Source organism: Sorex araneus, chromosome 2 (genome assembly GCF_027595985.1).
Source record: "Sorex araneus isolate mSorAra2 chromosome 2, mSorAra2.pri, whole genome shotgun sequence".
Taxonomy (NCBI): Eukaryota; Metazoa; Chordata; class Mammalia; order Eulipotyphla; family Soricidae; genus Sorex; species Sorex araneus.
The window spans coordinates 326245512-326265329 of NC_073303.1; the positions used below are offsets into that span (position 1 = coordinate 326245512).

General features: G+C 39.0%; 1 protein-coding gene and 1 pseudogene across 1 annotated transcript in view; one reads left to right on the top strand and one right to left on the bottom strand.

The window, feature by feature from the left end:
- Positions 1 to 19818, top strand: part of LAMA1 (laminin subunit alpha 1) — a 153654-nt gene that overhangs the window by 43730 nt on the left and 90106 nt on the right. Inside the window, exons 4-9 of the mRNA XM_055124819.1 lie at positions 10509 to 10751; positions 11688 to 11867; positions 13313 to 13402; positions 14206 to 14323; positions 15898 to 16076; positions 16695 to 16800. Coding sequence (XP_054980794.1) covers positions 10509 to 10751; positions 11688 to 11867; positions 13313 to 13402; positions 14206 to 14323; positions 15898 to 16076; positions 16695 to 16800 — 916 coding nt within the window. The remainder of the gene's footprint in view (positions 1 to 10508; positions 10752 to 11687; positions 11868 to 13312; positions 13403 to 14205; positions 14324 to 15897; positions 16077 to 16694; positions 16801 to 19818) is intronic.
- On the bottom strand, positions 3718 to 6931 carry LOC105943126 (40S ribosomal protein S23-like; annotated as a pseudogene).

Here is a 19818-nt window from a genome sequence, read left to right on the forward strand (position 1 = left end):
AAAAAAAAAAAAAAAAAAAATAAAACATGACCTTATTTCTTCAATAGTATAAATATACTATTTATATATTTAATATAAGTATAAATATATTATTTACATTTATACTTATTTATACTATTATATATACATATATATTTATATATATTAAAATATATTTATAATAGTATAAATATATTGTCACATAGTGACTGAAAGCTATCTGAATAGCAGATAATTTATTTTCTATAATTCAGTAATTTGTAATTTGTTCATTTCAGAAACACCACCTGCTTATTTATATTTTGTCACTGTGTTAAATATATATTTGGGTGTGCTGGGTTGATGTTTGGCCTGAATATTTGTTCTATACTATGCTCATATGTATAAATCACAGGATTTATACATTTATACAACTCTACTTGGTCTCTCAAATTGTCTTGTCTCATGAAAATATTTTCAGATATTTAAATAGCACTGTAAAAGGCTGTTTTAAGACATGTTATAAGAGGAAAACATTGAATGACACTATTAAGAAGTGCTAGTTGTCAAAAAAGTGAGTAAAAACTTGGGGAAATGGTTGAAAATCTCACAGTGACACCTGACATCTGAATTATGCATTTCACAAGGTGTTTTCCTATTTTCCTTTTCATATCATACATGCAGCGAGAGAAATGTAAATAACACGTCAGTTTATACACACATTATTCATTGTGAAGTGATGCAGTGCGATGGAAAGAAATCATCCTCCGCACTTATGTGAAGGCTGAATCAGGAAAAATATTAAACTTAGTTTTTAATTTTTAATGAGCTTTTGAGGCAGAAAGATACTAAACACTTATCAATCATCTTTGCAGGGGAGAAGGAACAGTTCTATAGATCTAACTCTGCAACCACTAGAGATGTCTGTGATGTTAAAGTAGTGATGACGACAGGAAGTCTAGTGATGGGGGAGAGTTTCCTACATGATTGCTTTTTAGGTGGTTTATCAGTGCTTTTAGGTAGCAGAAGCCTATGGTGATATGCTCATTCAGATTCCTTTGTGTGACGAGCCACCATACAGTTATTGATAGTAACTGTACCCTCTTTCATTCACACCTCATCTCTTAAAAACCTTCGAACCTAAGCACCTTATTCAGAGACTATCTTTTAAAATAAGCTTTAAATGCAATGTCAGTTCAATATATGTCAAAATGACTGGTAGATGCCCAAATTACAGGGAAAAATATATAATTAAATGACATAGTCTAAGGTTTCATATGAAAAAAATCAAGAAAGTGCCTTCTGGTCTCTCCAGTGCTAAAACTATAAACAATTTAGTTACTGAAGGAAAGAAAACTATAATAATTGTTTCTAGGTGTTGTAAATATATAACTAGTAGGTTAATGTTTAATGGAATTAATGAAGTAGAGATTTCCACAGCTTTTCCAGGCAGTTTTGACAGTTGGGTTTGCAAGACTAAATGACTAAGGACCCCTTTTGCTTTCATGGATGATGATGATGATGATGATGATGATGATGATGATGATGTGTTTTCTCATGGTAACGAATGACAGGGAAGGATGTGAAATATGTGAACTGTTACTAGACCTGTTGGGCCACTACAGGCCAATCTGATAAACTAAGATGTATATTGGGGTTGGAGAGATAGTACAAACATAAGTTTAAGACACTTGTCCAGCATGCAACTGTGCTCATAGCCCTGGTTTGACTCCGGAATCTGCATATGGTCCCCTAAACATAGAACCAGGCACAGCCTCTGAGCACAGAGCAGGAGTGGTCCCTGCGTACCTCCTTTTTAATCCGTTAAAAAGACGGGTTTTCAAATGTTTTCAAGTATAAATTCTTGGAGACGGGGGAAAGCCTGAGCATTGAGGACTGCTGAGAGAGACTGCTCCTATTTGCGTTGTGTAGAGGGTGTGGCCAATGTAGAACTGCGTGCTGAGCTGTTTCAGATCTTTGAAAAAATTCCTTAAGGCTCACTTTTATTTTCCTCTTGAGATTTGTTTTTTAATTTCAGTTTTTTGTTTTTAGTTAGGCACCTGGATTTACAAAATTGGCATGAAATGTTTTAACCCACAACCAGTGTCAGTTCTCCTCCACCAGTTTCCCTAGGTTCCCTCCCACCCCTTAGCCCAAAATTGGTACATTACCCCTTTGATTTCTCTCCTTCCCTGTCTTTACCACTTGTATAATCTAGGGCCCAAGCTAATCTAGGTAGCCACTCATTTTATACCTTGCATTCCCTTGTCCTGTTATTTTATATACTCAGATAAGTTAGATCATCCAGTGTTTGTCCTTCTTCTCACTTATTTCACTTAATATACTATCTTCCAGTTTCATACAACTTGCAGTAAGTCACATAATTTTATTATTCTTTGCAGCTGTATAGTATTCCATTATGTATATGTACCACACCTTTATTATTCACTCATCTGTTGCTGGATATCTAAGTTTATTCTATATTCTAGCTATTGTGCTAAGTGCCGCAGTAAGTAATGATGTGTATCTATCCTTTTTAAAAAATATTTTTACTATGAAAACACTACCATCTTCCATGGTTTCCCAGCACCAACACTTGATATTGTCAGCTTTTCAATCCTGCTGGTCATGTCACTCCCTGGTTTAAGTTTATCAAATGATGTAAAGGTTTTAAACATAGACAAAAGCCCTGTACAGTGTCCCTCTAGGTATCTGCATCAAGCCAACATTCTAGAGCAGTTCTTTCTTTGACAATTGTTCCCTACCCTTGGTCACCTTCACTCCCTTTACCCAGAAATCTACTGCTTAGTCTTCCTCTCTTTTCAGAGATCTTTTAAGGAAGCCTTACCCAAATGCCTGCATTGTTGTCTTCAGACACTAGATTGTTTCCATGTCATATCCATACACCACCATCCTTTCTGTCCTTCTCAAGGGGACTAGGTCAACCTCTGACTTTCCTTGTAGCAACATAGGAGCTCAGTTAGTGTTAACTGACTGGAAGTTGTTGAGGGGGTGAGTCTTGCTCCCGACAGTGTATTCCAGTGTGGTACTTCTATGATAGTAATGTATCTGCTTCTCTCTAACCTTCTACACTCCCTGGGGTAGAGGGGCCTTGGTTCCAATCCTGACACTGCATGGCTCCCCAGGCATTATGGGATGTGGCCTTGGAGTGTGGCCCTGGTGTTCCTAGCACCAAACGGCTGGAGCAGAGCTGTTCCATAGACCCTGGCATTGAACAGTCCACCTGATTCAGCATGGATCACTGGTAGTAACACCTGGGCCTCGTTGCTTGAAAAGTACTCCCTCTCCCCCCAACCCCAAATGTTGATTCCTGTTAATAGACCAAATTCTTCTCGTTAGTACGTAATTTTCTAGAAAGGAAAAAACAAAAATTTAACTTATTCTATCCTTCAGCTAAAATTCCATAGTAATCAGTTGTATCTGGAAGACTTTGCAAACAATTGCTGGCTCTTAGCTAGTCCAAAGGTCCTTAACCCAGTTCCGGGATACTGATAATGCAATTCTTTGTAAGGGCCCCCGGGCTACACTTCAAAAATGGCTTCACAGAGGTCAACCCTTCTTTTCTGCTTATTTTATATACTAATCCTCAAATGAGGCAATTAAGCAATGAGCTAACATATAATAGAAATGACACTTTAAGGTAATCGCCTAAAAGAGGCTTATCAAAAATGTGTATTATATATAAAATGAGGATTTTATATTCTCATTTCTTTTTTTTTCTGAGTATATGAAAATTTATTAGTACTGTGCTTTCATCATCAAAACATATGATCCTGGTCTTTCCTTCTTGCCTTTGTATAAGGCCAAAAGAGACACGTTGGCCACTTTGACAACCTTAAAACGGACGCTGGGAATGTCACCAACAGCTTGCCCTTTGCGACCAAATTCAGCAACCAGAACTTCATCGTTTTCCTCAATGAAATTCAAGCAGCCGTCATTGGGTACAAAGGCTGTAATTTTTTTTTTTTTTGCCGTTCTTGATCAGCTGAACTCGAACGCACTTCTTAATAGTAGAATTTGGCTGTTTAGCCTCAACACTAACTTTCTCCAGCACGATGCCCTTGGCGTGGGAGGCACCCCCGAAAGGGTTGGCCCAAGTGCACCTTTTTGTACTGCTTGTCATGCCACTTCTGATCCCGCTGGTGGCTGCGGAGCTTGCAGCAGTGCGGAGGCCGAGACACTTACCAATCCTGCCAGCCGCTCGGGCCCGAGCAAAAGTATATTCCCATTTCTAAGCCCCTTGATTTCTTGTTTTTCCTTTTTGTTGCTTATGAATTGACTAGGAACTTCATGTTCAATACTTTTTTAAACCAGAAGGAATTTGGTATCTGCACTAGTAATTAGTCTTCTAATAAACAATCGCTTCCTCATTCTTATACCAAATATCAATTAAAATGATCTTTTAAAATTTTGATTTCTGGGGCTGGAGCATAAAGAGTGCTTGCTGCATGACAAAACCGGTTTCGACAGTGGCAACACATACTATACCTTGAGTCCACCATAAGTGATCCCTGAGTACAAAACTAGGAGTGAGCACTAAGTAATGCTGAGTGTGGAACTGAGACAAAAAAAAAGAAAAAAAGAGAAAATTTTACTTTCTAACAATCTCATAAGAAATAAGCTTCCAGGGGGCTGGAGCAATAGCACAACGGGTAGGGTGTTTGCCTTGTACGCGGCCAACCCAGGTTTGATTCCCAGCATCCCATATGGTCCCCTGAGCATGCTAGGAGTAATTCCTGAGTGCAAAGCCAGGAGTCACCCCTGGGCATTGTCGGGTGTAACCCAAAAAACAAAAAAGAAAAAAGAAAGAAAGATGCTTCCAAGGCACAGATTCACCACATCTATAGAGAATTTGAGCAATTTTACTAATCAAATACTCTGAGCAATTTTGCTAATCAAATAACATAATTTGATTCCTAACTGCTCTCTTTGTATCTCTAAAATTCTTTCTACTGCATAAAAGAATGTTCCTCCGTTCACTCTTTGATTGCTAGCACTGAGGCAGGGAAGTACTTGGTATTTCCCAGGCTCAGTCCCTGGTGGGATTTTGGGCCTCTTGAAGTTTATCTTCAGAGATCCTGCAGAGCAAAGCTGAATTTATTGTGGAAAGGAGGCATTTCTCTTTCCTGTGTGCATCAAAATTGACCCCTGGTAGTAGAGAAGTAGGCTCTATCTTTTTCAGATCTCTGTGCCTAAGGTGGATTCGAGCTGTTTTAATTAGGACAGAGGCCCTCATGAGTTTTCCTACCTAAATTCCTTTATAGAAGGAGATGTTTGATGTACGCTTACTTTACATTGGTGACATTGTTTATGTGCATTCCAGAGATCATGAACAAAGGCCACTGGTTAAAGAAATGTGATAAAGTAGATTTTTAAAATGACTGTATCAGCTGCTGCTTTTGTAGCACAATAATTTTGTATCTGGTGAAAACCCTTGTGTCATTAATTTGTGTTCAGTCAACCTCATGTGGAGCAAAAGGCAAATTCATCAACCATGCCATAAATGAGTGACATAAATTGACATTTCATCCAGCCAGGGCTTAAAATTTTATATATTAAAAGAGAACCCAGGAGCAGAGATAAAGTACAGTTGATAGGGCACTCGCCTTGTGCACTGCCGGTGGGGGCTCATTCCCCAGCATTCCTATGGGCCTGGGAGCCCTCCAGGGGTGATCCCTGGGTACAGAGCCAGGAGTATGCCTGAACACTGCTGGCATACAATCCAAATCAAACAAGAAGAAGAACAAAAATAAAATAGAAATAAGTAAAAGAGAAACTGCTCTATATTATATGTCTATCTGTTTATTAACCCAAAATATTCAAAATTGGTAGTTGCTAGTCACTACCAAGGACTTGGGAAAAGAATGGGTATTAAACAACAGAAATGCATTTATCATAGTTACGGCGGCTAGAAGTTCAAGGTCAGGGTGTTGATTTCTTCTGCAGCTCTGGTCATTTGTGTGCAAATGGCTATCTTCTCCCTGTTTTTTCACACAGTGTGTGTCTGTGTGTGTGTGTTCTTCTCACAAGGTCACAAGTCATATTAGATTGAAATATTCTAGTGACTTCATCTTATCTTAATTGCCCTTTAGAGACACTTTCTCCAAATATTGTCTTAGGTACTTGTAGTTAGTGTTTCAATATTTGAATTTTGGGGAGGCACAATTCAGTCTGCAATGTGGCATAAATCAAGACAACTTGTATTTGGATGCTTCATTGCATCCTCTTCTTTCACATACTTTCAGACCAAAGTCCCTTTCTTGAATATTTCCTGGTCTCTAATTTTAATTTTTATAAAAATAATTTATAAAGTAATTCAGAATATTTGAATACATTTAATATTCAAACACCAATCTCACCACCATTACACCTTCCCACCACCATATTTTGGGTGTTTCTATTCCAAACTCCAATCCCTGCCCCAAAGCAGAACCAAAATAATATAATATGTCTAAGGGGCTGGAGCAATAGCACAGTGGGTAGGGCATTTGCCTTGCACGAAGCCGACCCGGGTTCTATTCCTCCACCCCTCTCTTGGAGAGCCCGGCAAGCTCCCGAGAGTATCTCGCCAGCACGGCAGAGCCTGGCAAGCTACCCTGTGGCTATTCAATATGCCAAAAACAGTAACAATAAGTCTCACAATGGAGACGTTACTGGTGCAAATCGATGAGCAACCAGTTGACAGTGAGTGAGAGTTCCCTCTAAGGTTGGTTGCCTCCTACTTTGAATTCCATCAAATGTAGCGCGGTACTCTTGGACTGTGAATAGGGTGTGTCCGAGGCTTTGTGGTCCAGGGAAAGGTTTACTTGTGGGTGAGACTCAGCCCAAGCATGTTGAGAGCAGCCGTGAGCAGGGTGACAGTTAAGTTCTGGAGGTTTTTCGGCTGCCGGGGCTGAGTCCCTTGGGGCAAGCAGGGCTCTCACCTGTTCTTGGCCTCAAATTTGGAGCCCATGAGTTCTATTGAGTGTAAGAATAATGTCCAAGTTCAGAATAAACTGGGATCAAAATAGGAGCTTTACGTTTCTCTTTGAGGGACTGTCGTGAAGTTTTTATTAAATTTTTTCCCCACTGTGACTGTCCTTCCATTTGGTATCATTAGAGAAAAAAAGGACTAAATTTTCAGTATGAAAGTTGACCTGAATTTGATGAGCATGGTATTGAAATAATTACTACTTGTTGAGGTAAATTGCTGGCAAGACTGGATTATTACTAGTTTTCCTTAGCTTGGGAATTTGCTTTTCTTTTTCCTTATATTCTATATAAGTTGGCCATAGAAGTTAGGGAAACACATTTGCCTGTGTTCCAAGTCCTATGATGAACATTAACAGTAACTCCTGCACAAGAACAATATGACTGTAAGGAATGGAAGAGGTAACTAAAGCTCTAATCATTCCAGCCAAACATCTTGAATTGTTCCGGACCATGTTACCTCAACATTATCCCTCAGTAATTCTTGTCTCTTGCACACTTTCATTCCTTTGCCCCTGCTCACCCTAAATTATTAGGATAGATGCTGTTCATTGCAACCATTGGCAATATTCTGGCTTTGGTAGGAACCAAGTGTCCAAGTCAAGGTGGGAAATTCTTTTAATATTTCAGAATGAAAATATTAGAGATATTAAAAGTGTGTGTTTGTGTGTGTGTTGTGTACATTCTTAAAAGCTAAGGACTTTAAAGTGAGACCCCTCACTTACTGACTGAGACCTAGCACTCAGTATTTTGTCTTTTAATTTCTTTTGGCATCAGTCTCTAAACATGTGAAATGGAAACAGTAACTTGAAACCCATGGGGTTGTTTTGAATGAAAGAAAATGATATATATATAAACCTGAATATGAATAAAGTAAAACCCTATTAGTTCCGTACCAGAGCAACAGCATAGGAGATACGGCATGTGTCTTACCTAAATTCAATCCCAGGTACCACAAATGGTCACTCAAACCCTGCCAAGAGTAAGCCCTAAGCACTGAGCCCAGAGTAAGCCCTGAGCACCTCTGCATATGACTCCAAAATAAAACCAATAAAAGCACAAACAAAAACTATTCCTTCCATTTTCAGATGTGGATATAATTGATAAGCTGGTCCTATATTTTTAAACATGAATACTTCATTTCAGACCCAAGATTTAATAAGAGATCACAATTTTCTAATTTTTCTCACTACTGAAACTTAGAATTTCTTTGTAGGTTGAAGAAAGGAAAATAGCACACAAACACGGATAGTCAAAATACCATGCTCTGTCAGTTCAGTGAGGACGAACTAAATCAAATGGGGGAACATTTTTTATAGGTGGCAGAGTTGTTCAAATGACATGCAATTTCTTTTACTGGGAACAATTCAATAGCTGAATGTAAATTACTTGTTTTATGGTGGGTTGATTTTAAGGTTATATTGTGTTCCTGGAATAGGAAAAGCTAAAACCAAAATCTTAAAAATTCTGAGGGAGGGTCAGAGTGGGTATAAGGTCTGTCTTGCATGCCACCAAGCCGGGTTCAATCCCTGGTATCCCATTATGGTCCCCCAAGCAGCACCAGAAGTAATTTCTGAGTGCAGAGTCAGGAGTATCCCCTGAGCATCACCAGGTGTGACCCCCCCAAAAAAAAATACTGAGGGAATTAAGACCCTCTTCAGCACTGGCACATGTATTCATGCATACAGACATACACACACAAACCTAATGTGCATAAACACTTAGATACCTGCATTATATATGTTTAAAAGGACTTTGATTTAAAAAATTTATCTATGTCAATTTGAATAGCAATTCACATAGAAAAAAGTATCTTCTTCATCTTCTTGTTGCTTGCAACCCAATCTGAGTTAAAAATCTAAGTTTACAATTAGAAAAACAAATACTTGCTCAGGATGACTAATAAAAGAAGGCTATAATAGTTTTCCTGCAGTCTTAACAATTCAGAAAACATTTGAGATTTTGTATTTATCTCACAAGAACTATATTTTAATACAAGGTTGTGTGGATGGGGAGATAGTGCAAAAGGTTGGATTGCATGCTTTGTTTGTGTAAGGTTTACATAATTTAGGGGGTTACCATTTCATCACCAGCTGATCCCCTGAGCCTCCATTGGGATGGCCCAGGTGACCCCCAGCACTACTGGGCCATGCAGTGCCACATTTCTGTGCCCTAAATTTTTTTTTTGTGTGTGTGTATTTCTGCATTAATCTCTCTTTTTTTTATTTATTCTTTTATTGAATCACCATGTGGAAAGTTACAAAGCTTTGAGGTTTAAGTCCCAATTATACAATGCTCGAACACTCATCCCTTCAGTGCACATATTACACCACCAAGAATCACAGTATACCTCCCCCCAACCCCGCATCTCCCCAGCCCCCCATCCTGCCTGTGTAACTGATAAATTTCACTTTACTTTCACTTTACTTTGCGTTAATCTCTTCTTACAGCATCACAAATCATATTCAAGTGACTTCATCTAATCTTAATTACTCCCTTAGAGACACTTTCTCTAGATATTGGAGAAGTTTATTATGTGAAATGGAAATAATTACTGAAGTGCAAATTAATAACTTCTAAATATTACTTAGAAACGCTGTTTTACTATTTTGCTTGGTGTAGTCCCTGGCAAGTAGGGGAAGGCCTTTCCAAAAATAATATTTTTATTTTGGTTTCTTTTAGGGGGCGGGGGGCCATACCCATGATACTTAGTGCTTACTTCTGGCTCTGCTGTCAGCCATCATTCCTGGCAGTGCTCAGGAACTATATGAGATTTGGGGGGATTTTCCTGGCTTGGCTGCATAAAAGGCAAGCACCTTACCTCCTGCACTATCTTTCTGGCCCTCAGACTTTTTTTTCCTTTTTGGGTCAATCCCGGCGATGCACAGGGGTTACTCCTGGCTCTGCACTCAGGAATTACTCCTGGTGGTGCTTGGAGGACCATATGGGATGCTGAGGATTGAGCCTGGGTCGGCCGAGTGCAAGGCAAACACCCTACCCACTGTACTATTGCTCCGGCCCCCTGGCCCCCAGATTTTTAATAAAATAAAGTGCCCAAATCATTCTGACAAATTTATGAGACACTATTGTTCCCTACTCTCACCAAATTTAGGTAGTGATAGTGTTTGTGATTTTTATCCACAATGGTAAGCATTGAAGGGTACTGATTTTTACTCTTGTATTTAAATGTTTTATCTCCAAATCATTATGAGAAAGACAGTTAACACAGTTATTAATGTAAAATAATGTGGCTGTTATCATTCAGACTCCAGATGGAAAAAGACACTGGGAATCAGAGAATACATTATGCGAATATCAATCCAGTTAGTAATTGTAACACAGATTTCTTTGTGTATACTTTCTGAGTTTGTTTTGAAAACAAGTATCAGCAGGATACATTAACAAGGCATTATTTCTGATTAACATGTGTAAGTAGTTATATTCAAAAGCAGTAAGAGATGTTGGCAATCACAGTACAAGGTTCACTCAAGAGGCACTTGCATTTTGAGCAGTTCTTTTGATTCCCAGTTAACATTTGCGGGGGGTTTTGTTTCATTTAGGTCTTTCGAGTGGCCTATGTCATCATCAAAGCTGCTAATGCCCCTCGACCCGGGAACTGGATTTTGGAGCGTTCTCTGGATGGCATCAACTTCAGCCCCTGGCAGTATTATGCAATCAGTGACACTGAGTGTTTGACCCGCTACAATATTACTCCACGACAGGGACCACCTACCTACAAAACGGATGATGAAGTGATTTGCACTTCCTATTACTCCAAACTGGTGCCCCTGGAGCATGGAGAGGTACCGTGCAGTGCTGTTTCCCCTCAGCTTCCATTTTACATGTTCAGAGTAACATCATCAGAGCCAACCTGGAGCAGGAAAATCAGTCCTCTTAGACTGCGGGGCTCATGAATAACCATGTGGCTCTGTTTAAGGTATCATTGGCAGTTGTCTATTGAGGTTCAATGTCAGCATCAATGTATTTTGGTTTATTTTTTACTTCTTCACTGCGAGAAGATCTCTTGGTCTTCACACTGCAGTGATTTAATAATTTCATCAGAGTTTCTCGAGAGAGTCTTTCTTAGACACTACGCCAAGAACAGTCATTGAAATATTTAAGACAGCTAACATGCCTCTAGAAATACATTCCCAATCTACTCTTTGCAGTTTTCCTTCTCTTTGCGTTGTTGAGGGATGATGGCTGAAGTATCACAACTCAGTGCTCAGTTTGCACAGACTCTGCAGACTTGGTGAAAGTCGGAGTGTGATACACAGCTGTTCTCAATGAGATACTCCCAAAATTCTCTTCACAGCAGGAATTCTGTACCAAGTCCTGCCATTTGTTTGAAGAGCAGAGATTACTAAAGAGGACAGGTATTACAAGGCTTCTTGGCACTTCTTTATCACTCTTCCCAGTCTCTTTTTGGCATTAAGAACGTATTTCAGACAAGTTTGTAGCCTAATGATACCTTTGAAAATGCCCTTACCATACAGAGAAGGGTCCTGTTGGAAGATTTACAGACACATGGGAGACACGGGAATGGGTACCTCCAATACGTTGAAGCTGTACTCTGAGCATGGCGTTCTCATGTAGTAACAAACGTTTGGGCAGATTCTGCAAGAATCTAGTTGCTAAGTTTGGTTTTTCAATAGATTCTTATAAAGATTATGTCCTGAACAACTAGGATTTTGTGCATGCATAAAATAGACATTTATTTCAATGTCTTCATTCCATAGATTCACACATCTCTAATCAATGGCAGACCAAGTGCTGATGATCTTTCGCCCAAATTGTTGGAATTTACTTCTGCACGATTTATCCGTCTTCGCTTACAACGCATTCGAACCCTCAATGCAGATCTCATGACCCTCAGCCACCATGACCCTAAAGAACTGGACCCGATTGTCACAAGACGAGTATGTTTATGACAATGCTCAGTATGTTTATGACAGTGCCTCGCTTGTAAGAAGTTTATTTAGTTTGAGGGAAATAGACTTTTCCTTTTGTTCTGCCCCTTTCCTTATTTTATTGAAAGTCATTATTTATACTTAGGTCCTTTTGAGTTAATTGATGGTTCTGACGTCATAAGTGCCCTCACTCCCAGCTAATACTGAAATGCCATAATGTAGTGACTGTAATGATCACGAATTTTTACTTACTGGTCTGGCTTCAATTTTGATCTTTCACAAGTAAGGGTTGGTTTTTATAGTGTTTTATCTTGTTTCACTTAAAAAAGGAATGTCATTTGGGATAGTCACCTTTAAGAAGATGTACAAATTTTAAGTATATAGTTACTATCCAAGGCTTGTATTTGCATTTTCAAATTCTTTAGGTAAATTGGGGTGGAATTACTGAATTATAGAATAGTTGAATGCTTCTTTTTTAAAGTTTGCTAATCTTGGGGCTGAAGCAATAGTACAGCGGGTAGGGCTTTTGCCTTGCATGCACCAGGTTCGATTCTCAGCATCCCATATGGTCCCCTGAGCACTGCCAGGGGTAATTTCTGAGTGCAGAGCCAGGAGTAATCCCTGTACATCGCCGGGTGTGACCCAAAAAGAGAAAAAAAAAATTTGCTAATCTTTATCGGAAGTAGTTTAATATTTTCCAGGTGAACTAGGATGGCTGTTAATTAATCTTTCATTGTTAGGTTCTTCATAGGTCACCTTTATTGGGCTAAAAAGTTCTCCTTTATTTCTGGTTTGCTAAGATGATGTTGAATTTGGCAAAATGCTTTATGTGCGCTTAGTAATAAGATCAAATGATTTTTCTTCTTTGTTCTGTTAGTAGAGTGATTTACATTTGTTGACTTTTGTATGTTAAACTAAGCTTGCTTCCGGGGAAAGTGGATCTTATTTTGTCATGATCATCCTTTTTATGTAGTGCTTTATTTATGTGAGCACTATTCCTTTGGGTCTTTAGTAGCATGATTTTGATCATGCCACCTTGGTTTAAGGTTCATACCAGTGTGAAATTCTTTTAGACTCCTCTGTTTCTGTTGATGAGTTGATTTGAACACCATTTATTTATTTATTTATTTAGGTCACACTCAGCCATGCTCAGGAGTTACTCCTGGCTCTGCACTCAGGAATTACTCCTGGCGGTGCTCAGGGGACCATATGGGGTGTTGGGAATTGAACCCGGGTCGGCCATGTGCAAGGCAAATGACCTACCTGCTGTGCTATTGCTCTAGCCCTGAAGTCATTTATTTTGATTGAACACAAAGATTTTTTACATATAAAATTAATGTGTCTAGTTGTTTTTCCAATTGTCAGTAATAATAACATATTCATTATTGTGCCAAGATCTTCTGTTCATTGAAATAGAAAAGATTTTTAATTTGTGATTATACCTCTTTCTTTAGTATTACTATTCAATCAAAGACATTTCTGTTGGAGGGATGTGTATTTGCTATGGCCATGCAAGTAGCTGTCCTTGGGATGAAACAACAAAGGTGAGTTCTAGTATTTCACATATTTCTGCAACTTCGGAATAGCAGATATAATTTTAATGTTTGCATTGCTCTCCTCATTGGAAGGTATGTTTTAAGATTTTTCACATAATTAACTAGCTTCATTTTATAAACAATTTTATTTTGCTTGGTTTAAGAATTTTTTTCAAATTAATTTCTGGATTTCTGTGAAAAAGGAGATGTGATATAAACTTTGCCATTTAAAAATATATAATTCAGTGGCTGTGGGCATTTTGAAGCTCTTCTATAGGGCACCCAAACAAATGTTTTAATATGTGTCATAATTGTTTTATTTTTTATTGTTTTATTTTTTTAAAAGGACAGTACACCAGCTCTCATTTTGTCTCTCAGTTTTGTGATACTAAATCAAGATAAAATAAAATTGATCTGTTATAGCATAATAAGCAAATAATACATTTTTATATAATTCATATGAAGTTATTTATTATATTTTCTTCAATTTTAACTCAAGTAGGAATGTTGTATTGATGCTGAGAAATATATAGATGACTATCAAGAAATTTTTTTAATAGGGGCATCTGAGTACTTAAAGTTTATGTATGCTTTCAAAAATTTTCTTGTTAACTAACTCATATTTTAGGTGTGCTCAATTAACTTTTTAAACAGATTACATGTACACATTTTACTCTAAAAACTACATACCTATACTCCCACTTGTAAGGTCATAGTATGCATTTGGCTGTCAAATATTTCTTTTTAAAATAAAATTTTTAAAAATGTACAGAAAAAATTTTGAGTGCAATGTTGCTTTCCTCATTGTGTAGAAACTGCAGTGTCTATGTGAGCACAACACCTGTGGCGAGAACTGCAATCGCTGTTGTCCTGGATTCCACCAGCAGCCCTGGAGACCTGGGACCCTTTCATCTGGGAACACATGTGAAGGTAAGTCCTTTGAGAAATGAATGCATTGATTAATTTCATAAACTTGTATTAAATTAAGTACAAATTAACAAATAATGATTATATGGAAAAGAAATCTTGGATCGAGTAGTAAATTAAAAAATATACATTTAGGCCTCAATAGTTTAAATTGTAGTACAGTGACATGCAGCCTTGGGAGCTGTTTGAGTATCTCAGGAAAAAAGTTCTACACTTTACCAAAATTGTTATGCTATAATACATATTTATTTTAGTATATAAAACTGTGAAACATGCTAATTGCAAAGTTTAACTATTGAGGTCAAAGTATTTATACTTCTTTCTTTCCATCCTTCTTATTTTAAAAACTACTTCCTGTTTTGTTCCCCCTAAAATTTGTTTTCAATACAGATTAAAATAGGAACAGAATCCTTCCCTCTGATGCATTTCTTACATAGAACTAACTTAATTTCATTTGTATTAGTAATGTATCACTGTATCACTGTCCGTTGCTCATCATTTGCTTGAGCGGGCACCAGTAACATCTCACAACAAATTGTGAGACTTGTTGTTACTGTTTTTGGCATATCGAATATGCCATGTGTAGCTTTCCAGGCTCTGCCGTGCGGGCGGGATACATTCGGTAGCTTGCCAGTCTCTCCGGGAGGGGCGGAGGAATTGAACCTGGTGATTAGTAATGTATAGTGACTAATGTATTTTTGTATCAGCAATATAAAATGCTGTTTTTAAAACACTAACACTTGGGACTGGAGAGAGAGTATAGCAAAGCAGGGTGCTTGCCTTGCATGCAGCTGACTTGGGTTCGATCCCTGGTATCTCATATGGTCCCCTGAATCCTGCTGGTAGTAATCTCTGTGCATAGAGCCAGGAGTAAGCCCTGAGCACTGCTGAGTGTGGCAAAAAATTAAAAAACAATAAAACACTAACTTTTAGTTATTGATATAAGCTAATTTAAATAGCCACCTATTTATGGAAATCTCTGTTGTTAGCAGTCTTATAAGCAATTATTTAATGGTTAACCCTATGCACGTAATTCATAAGAATACCAGTACTTTTGCAAGAAACTGTAGCACTGTAGCACTGTCCTCCTGTTGCTTATTGATTTGCTTGAGCGGGCACCAGTAACATCTCACAACAAATTGTGAGACTTGTTGTTACTGTTTTTGGCATATAGAATACATCACGGGTAGATTTTCAGGCTTTGTCATGCGGGTGAGATACTCTCAGTAGCTTGCCGGGCTCTCTGAGAGGGGCAGAGGAATTAAACCTGGGCCGGCTGCATGCAAGGTAAACGCCCAACCCACTGTGCTATCGTTCCAGCCTGTTGCAAGAAACAATACCAGTAGATTGATGGTCTCATCAGTAAGCACATTTATAATTTTGGTAGCCATTTCCCACTGTCCTCCATTTAATTACACATCACCTCTTAAAATTACTCATTCTAGAATTTTAATTTAATTTACAGTTATAGAAACATGTGGGAGGGGTTTTATTTACGTAGGCTATATATATGTGTGTACATATAGATTGTGTAGTTATATATAGATACATGTTAAGATGTTAAAATATTCTCCTAGAATGTAATTGTCACAATAAAACCAAAGACTGCTACTATGATGAAAATGTTGCAACTCAAAAGAGAAGTTTGAATACTGCTGGTGAGTTCAGGGGAGGAGGAGTTTGCATCAACTGCCTGCAAAACACCATGGGAATCAACTGTGAAACGTGCATTGATGGATATTACAGACCACACAAGGTAAGAACTTCTTCTCCATAGCTGAGCCTGTGTTTACACAGGACAGGACAGAGAAGCAGCTGGTCCAAGTAGGAGTCTGAATATTAGAGATTCATTTCCTTCAGAAATATTTAATTCATATTCCTTTTTTGTTATTAGTGTTCTTCAGATATGGATTTTTTTGCTTTGTCCTCTTTACTTGCTCAAAATAGGATGTTCACTCATACACCATTTGAATTCCAGGATTGATTGATTGTATGGTTTTAAGGGTTTTGTAATACTATTGACACAAAACCAGCTAGTGACTGAACCAGCTCTATCTTGCCCATAAGACATGCTGAGTAAATCCTTGGCTGAATTAATATGTAGTTATCACATGGTGCTCTGGTGGTTTGATGATGGTTGGGGAACAGAGATAATGGGAAAGGATGATACCTTGCTAATGATCCCAGCCTCTTGCGTCATTAAGATGATGTCTGGGGCTTCCTGACTCAAACTTATTTTATTCTTCAGAGACTTATAGTCCCTGGGTGTGCAAAATAATTTTGGCCAAGAAGTAATTTGTCGATACTTTAAATATTATTTCTAACATTTCTGTGATTTTAAGAAAGACAATTCAGGACAACCTCTACCTTTTAGGTGTCTCCTTACGAGGACAATCCTTGCCTTCCCTGCGACTGTGACCCCGTAGGGTCCCACAGTTCTGTCTGTATTAAGGATGATCTCCATTCTCACTTACATGAAGGTTAGTGCTGGATTCATTTTTTTTTTAATTGAATCACAATGTGGAAAATTACAATGCTTTCAGGCTTAAGTCTCAGGTATACAACACAGAAACAACCATCCCTTCATCAGTGCCCATATTCCACCACCAAAAAAATAAAAATAAATAAATAAAAACCAGTATACCTCCCCCTCCTCCCCTCCACCTGGGTAACTGATAAATTTCACTTTACTTTCTCTTTACTTTGGTTACATTCAACATTTCAACAAAAAAACTCACTATTATTGTTAGGGGTTCCCCATTAGAGTCAGACCTGTGGTGAAGAGATATGAGGTTGCGTGGCCACAATAGCTGCTGCGCGGTTTTGGACTTCTGTATTTTAGCAACTAAGTCTAGGGAAATTTCTTCCAGAAAATGGATCATTGCAAGCTTGTATCTCTCATTAGTGGTCCTCATAGTATGGCAGTCGCCGCGCCCTTCCCCCCCCCCGCAAGGGAAAGGAGAGAGAGAGAGAGAGAGAGAGAGAGAGAGAGAGAGAGAGAGAGAGAGAGAGAGAGAGAGAGAGAGAGAGAGAGAGAGAGAGAGAGAGGAGAGAGAGAGAGAGAGCTTTCCCCTCCTGGGCAGGTATGGGGCCGCAGCTTAGTTCTCAGTCTGGAGACATTCTGCAAGGAGCTGCCGATATCAAAATTAGATTAGCTGGCCGCTGGAATCATGCTCGTGCAGCTGTGGTGAGGCCGAAAACGTGTGGTCCCTGGGATCACATCTCCTGGATTCATTTCTAAACCAGTGAATATTTGTAATTGACTCCCAACCCCCTTTAGTGGAAGTTTTGTACGTAGTGTAACGTAGCAATTTAGTGATATGATTCTCTATTGATTTGGAGGAGCAAATATTTGTGGAGCACTCAAATATGTGTTAGGATTCAGGAATATCTACTTGAAAAAGATGATCAAGGTCTCTGCTCACAGGCAGATACTGAATAAACAAGAATATGTTCAATAGAATGCCACGGAGGAATGCCGCGGGCATAAAGTCATGGTTGGAGGGAGACAGAGTCATAGGGAATAATTGCTGCACTGCCTGCTTTTGAACAGAGTGTGGGGACAACAGTGCTGGGGTGAGGAAATGACAGCTGAGCAAGTAATCGGGCATTTGATGAAAGACTATATTGAGCTCAGCTTAAAATCATATTTGGAACCCGGAAAATAGTAATCACTTTATGTTGCTCTTAGGAAACCCTGGAAGTTTTTAAATACATCATCTCAGAAAACAAGCACGTATTTTTTCTCTTCTGTCAGTGTTCTTTCCCTTTTGAAAATGGGCAAATAGACTTGCAAATAGGATTCCTTTTTCAGAGGATTGGGAGGTCTCCTCCTGGGTATTCTTGGTTTGGGGGCCCTCCCATTGGTCCACTGCAGGTAAGGCATGTGCCTTAACCCCTGTACTATCTCTCTGTTCCCTTCACACTTCATTTTTGTGGGCAAATGGTAGCCCAACATACTGATGACATAATGCACTACCATAGTTCACCTGCTTAAAGGGCACAGACCAGTGATTTGTTGGGTTATATCCCTGGCTGCAGCCATCATCACAATAAAGAAACCCCACTGGTAGTGAATTCTCATTTCTCTTTCCCTCCTCAGCTCTCACTAGTTTTAGGCAACCTCTAATCAGCTTGTTCTAGCTATAGTTGCATATTCATAATTCCATATAACAAAGCCATCTAATATGTGGTGTATTCTTGCATTTAACATATTTTTATGGTCCAGCCAATGTGGTAGCATGTCAGTACTTTAATCCTTTTTAAGTTGAGTAGTAGTCAGTGATTGGAATAAATACCATTCCTTCCTTCTGCTGTTGTTGGGGTCCCCAGCTCACACGCACATTAACTACAGTGCTCACTGGGGGATGGGGGGTCATCCATCTGGCTGTTGTGTTTGCTCCCCAAGTTGTTGTGCTCCTGCGTGTTCTGGGATGGTGCTTGCCAGCAGTCACTGCGGGGCTCACCAGAGAGTCCAGTCCTGGCCATGGTGTTCACGTTTCTTTTTAGTGGTGGTGCTTACTGAGGGTGTGGTGTGGCTGGCTGGTGGTAAGGCTGCTTCTGTTGCTTGTGCTGCCTGGAATCTCAGACTGCAGGCTGTAGGGTGCAAATAGTGCAGCAAGCCTCCAGGATCACACTAGTGACGAGGAGAGAAAGGGTCCGGCATGGAACTTCAGCTGCACATGTGGAAGCACACATTTCAGCCTCAAAGCCATGCTTTATCAGTTGATAAATTTTGGAATTGTTTGACTTTTTGATGACTGTGAACAATGCTGCTACAAACACATACTTTTTCTTCTTCACCTACATTCTTACTTTACTTGGGCAGATTCTTTTTTTATTATTTTTTTTATAAAGTTGTCCACAGTAATTCAATACATTTAATATTTGAACACCAATCCCACCACCATTGCACTTTTCTGCCACCATATTTTTAATCTTTTCACCCCAAATCCCAAACCATACCCCCAAAGCAGAACCGAAACAATTTTTGTATTGCTTGTTATAAATAATCCACTAAAAATGGTCTAATAAAATAAAGTTCCTTGCAAGAAAGTGTATGAGGATTGTTATATTTCATCCTGGAGCCATTAAGCCCTTGTATAAGAGATTACTAATAAGTTTGTTAAAGGTTGAGCCTTATCTATCTATCTATCTATCTATCTATCTATCTGTGTATACATTCCACATGAGATTGGTTGTCTTCTAATTTGAACCCCATCGAATGTTGTGTGCTACTCTTAGTACATCAGTGGCAGAGTATGAGAGGTTGTGCAGCTGCACTTGTGGCTGCACGCTTCAGGAATTTTAAAATTTAGAATAGCATTATACAGCAGATTGACTCATGAGCATGTGGAGAGCAGCCATGAGCATGGTGGCGATTGAGTTCTGGAGGTTTTCAGCTGCCAGGGTTCTGTTGGGATGGGGAGGGAAACTCACCGGCCGCTCTGAGTTGCCCCTGTTAAGACAACCTGGCACAAGTTCTGGAGGCATCTCTG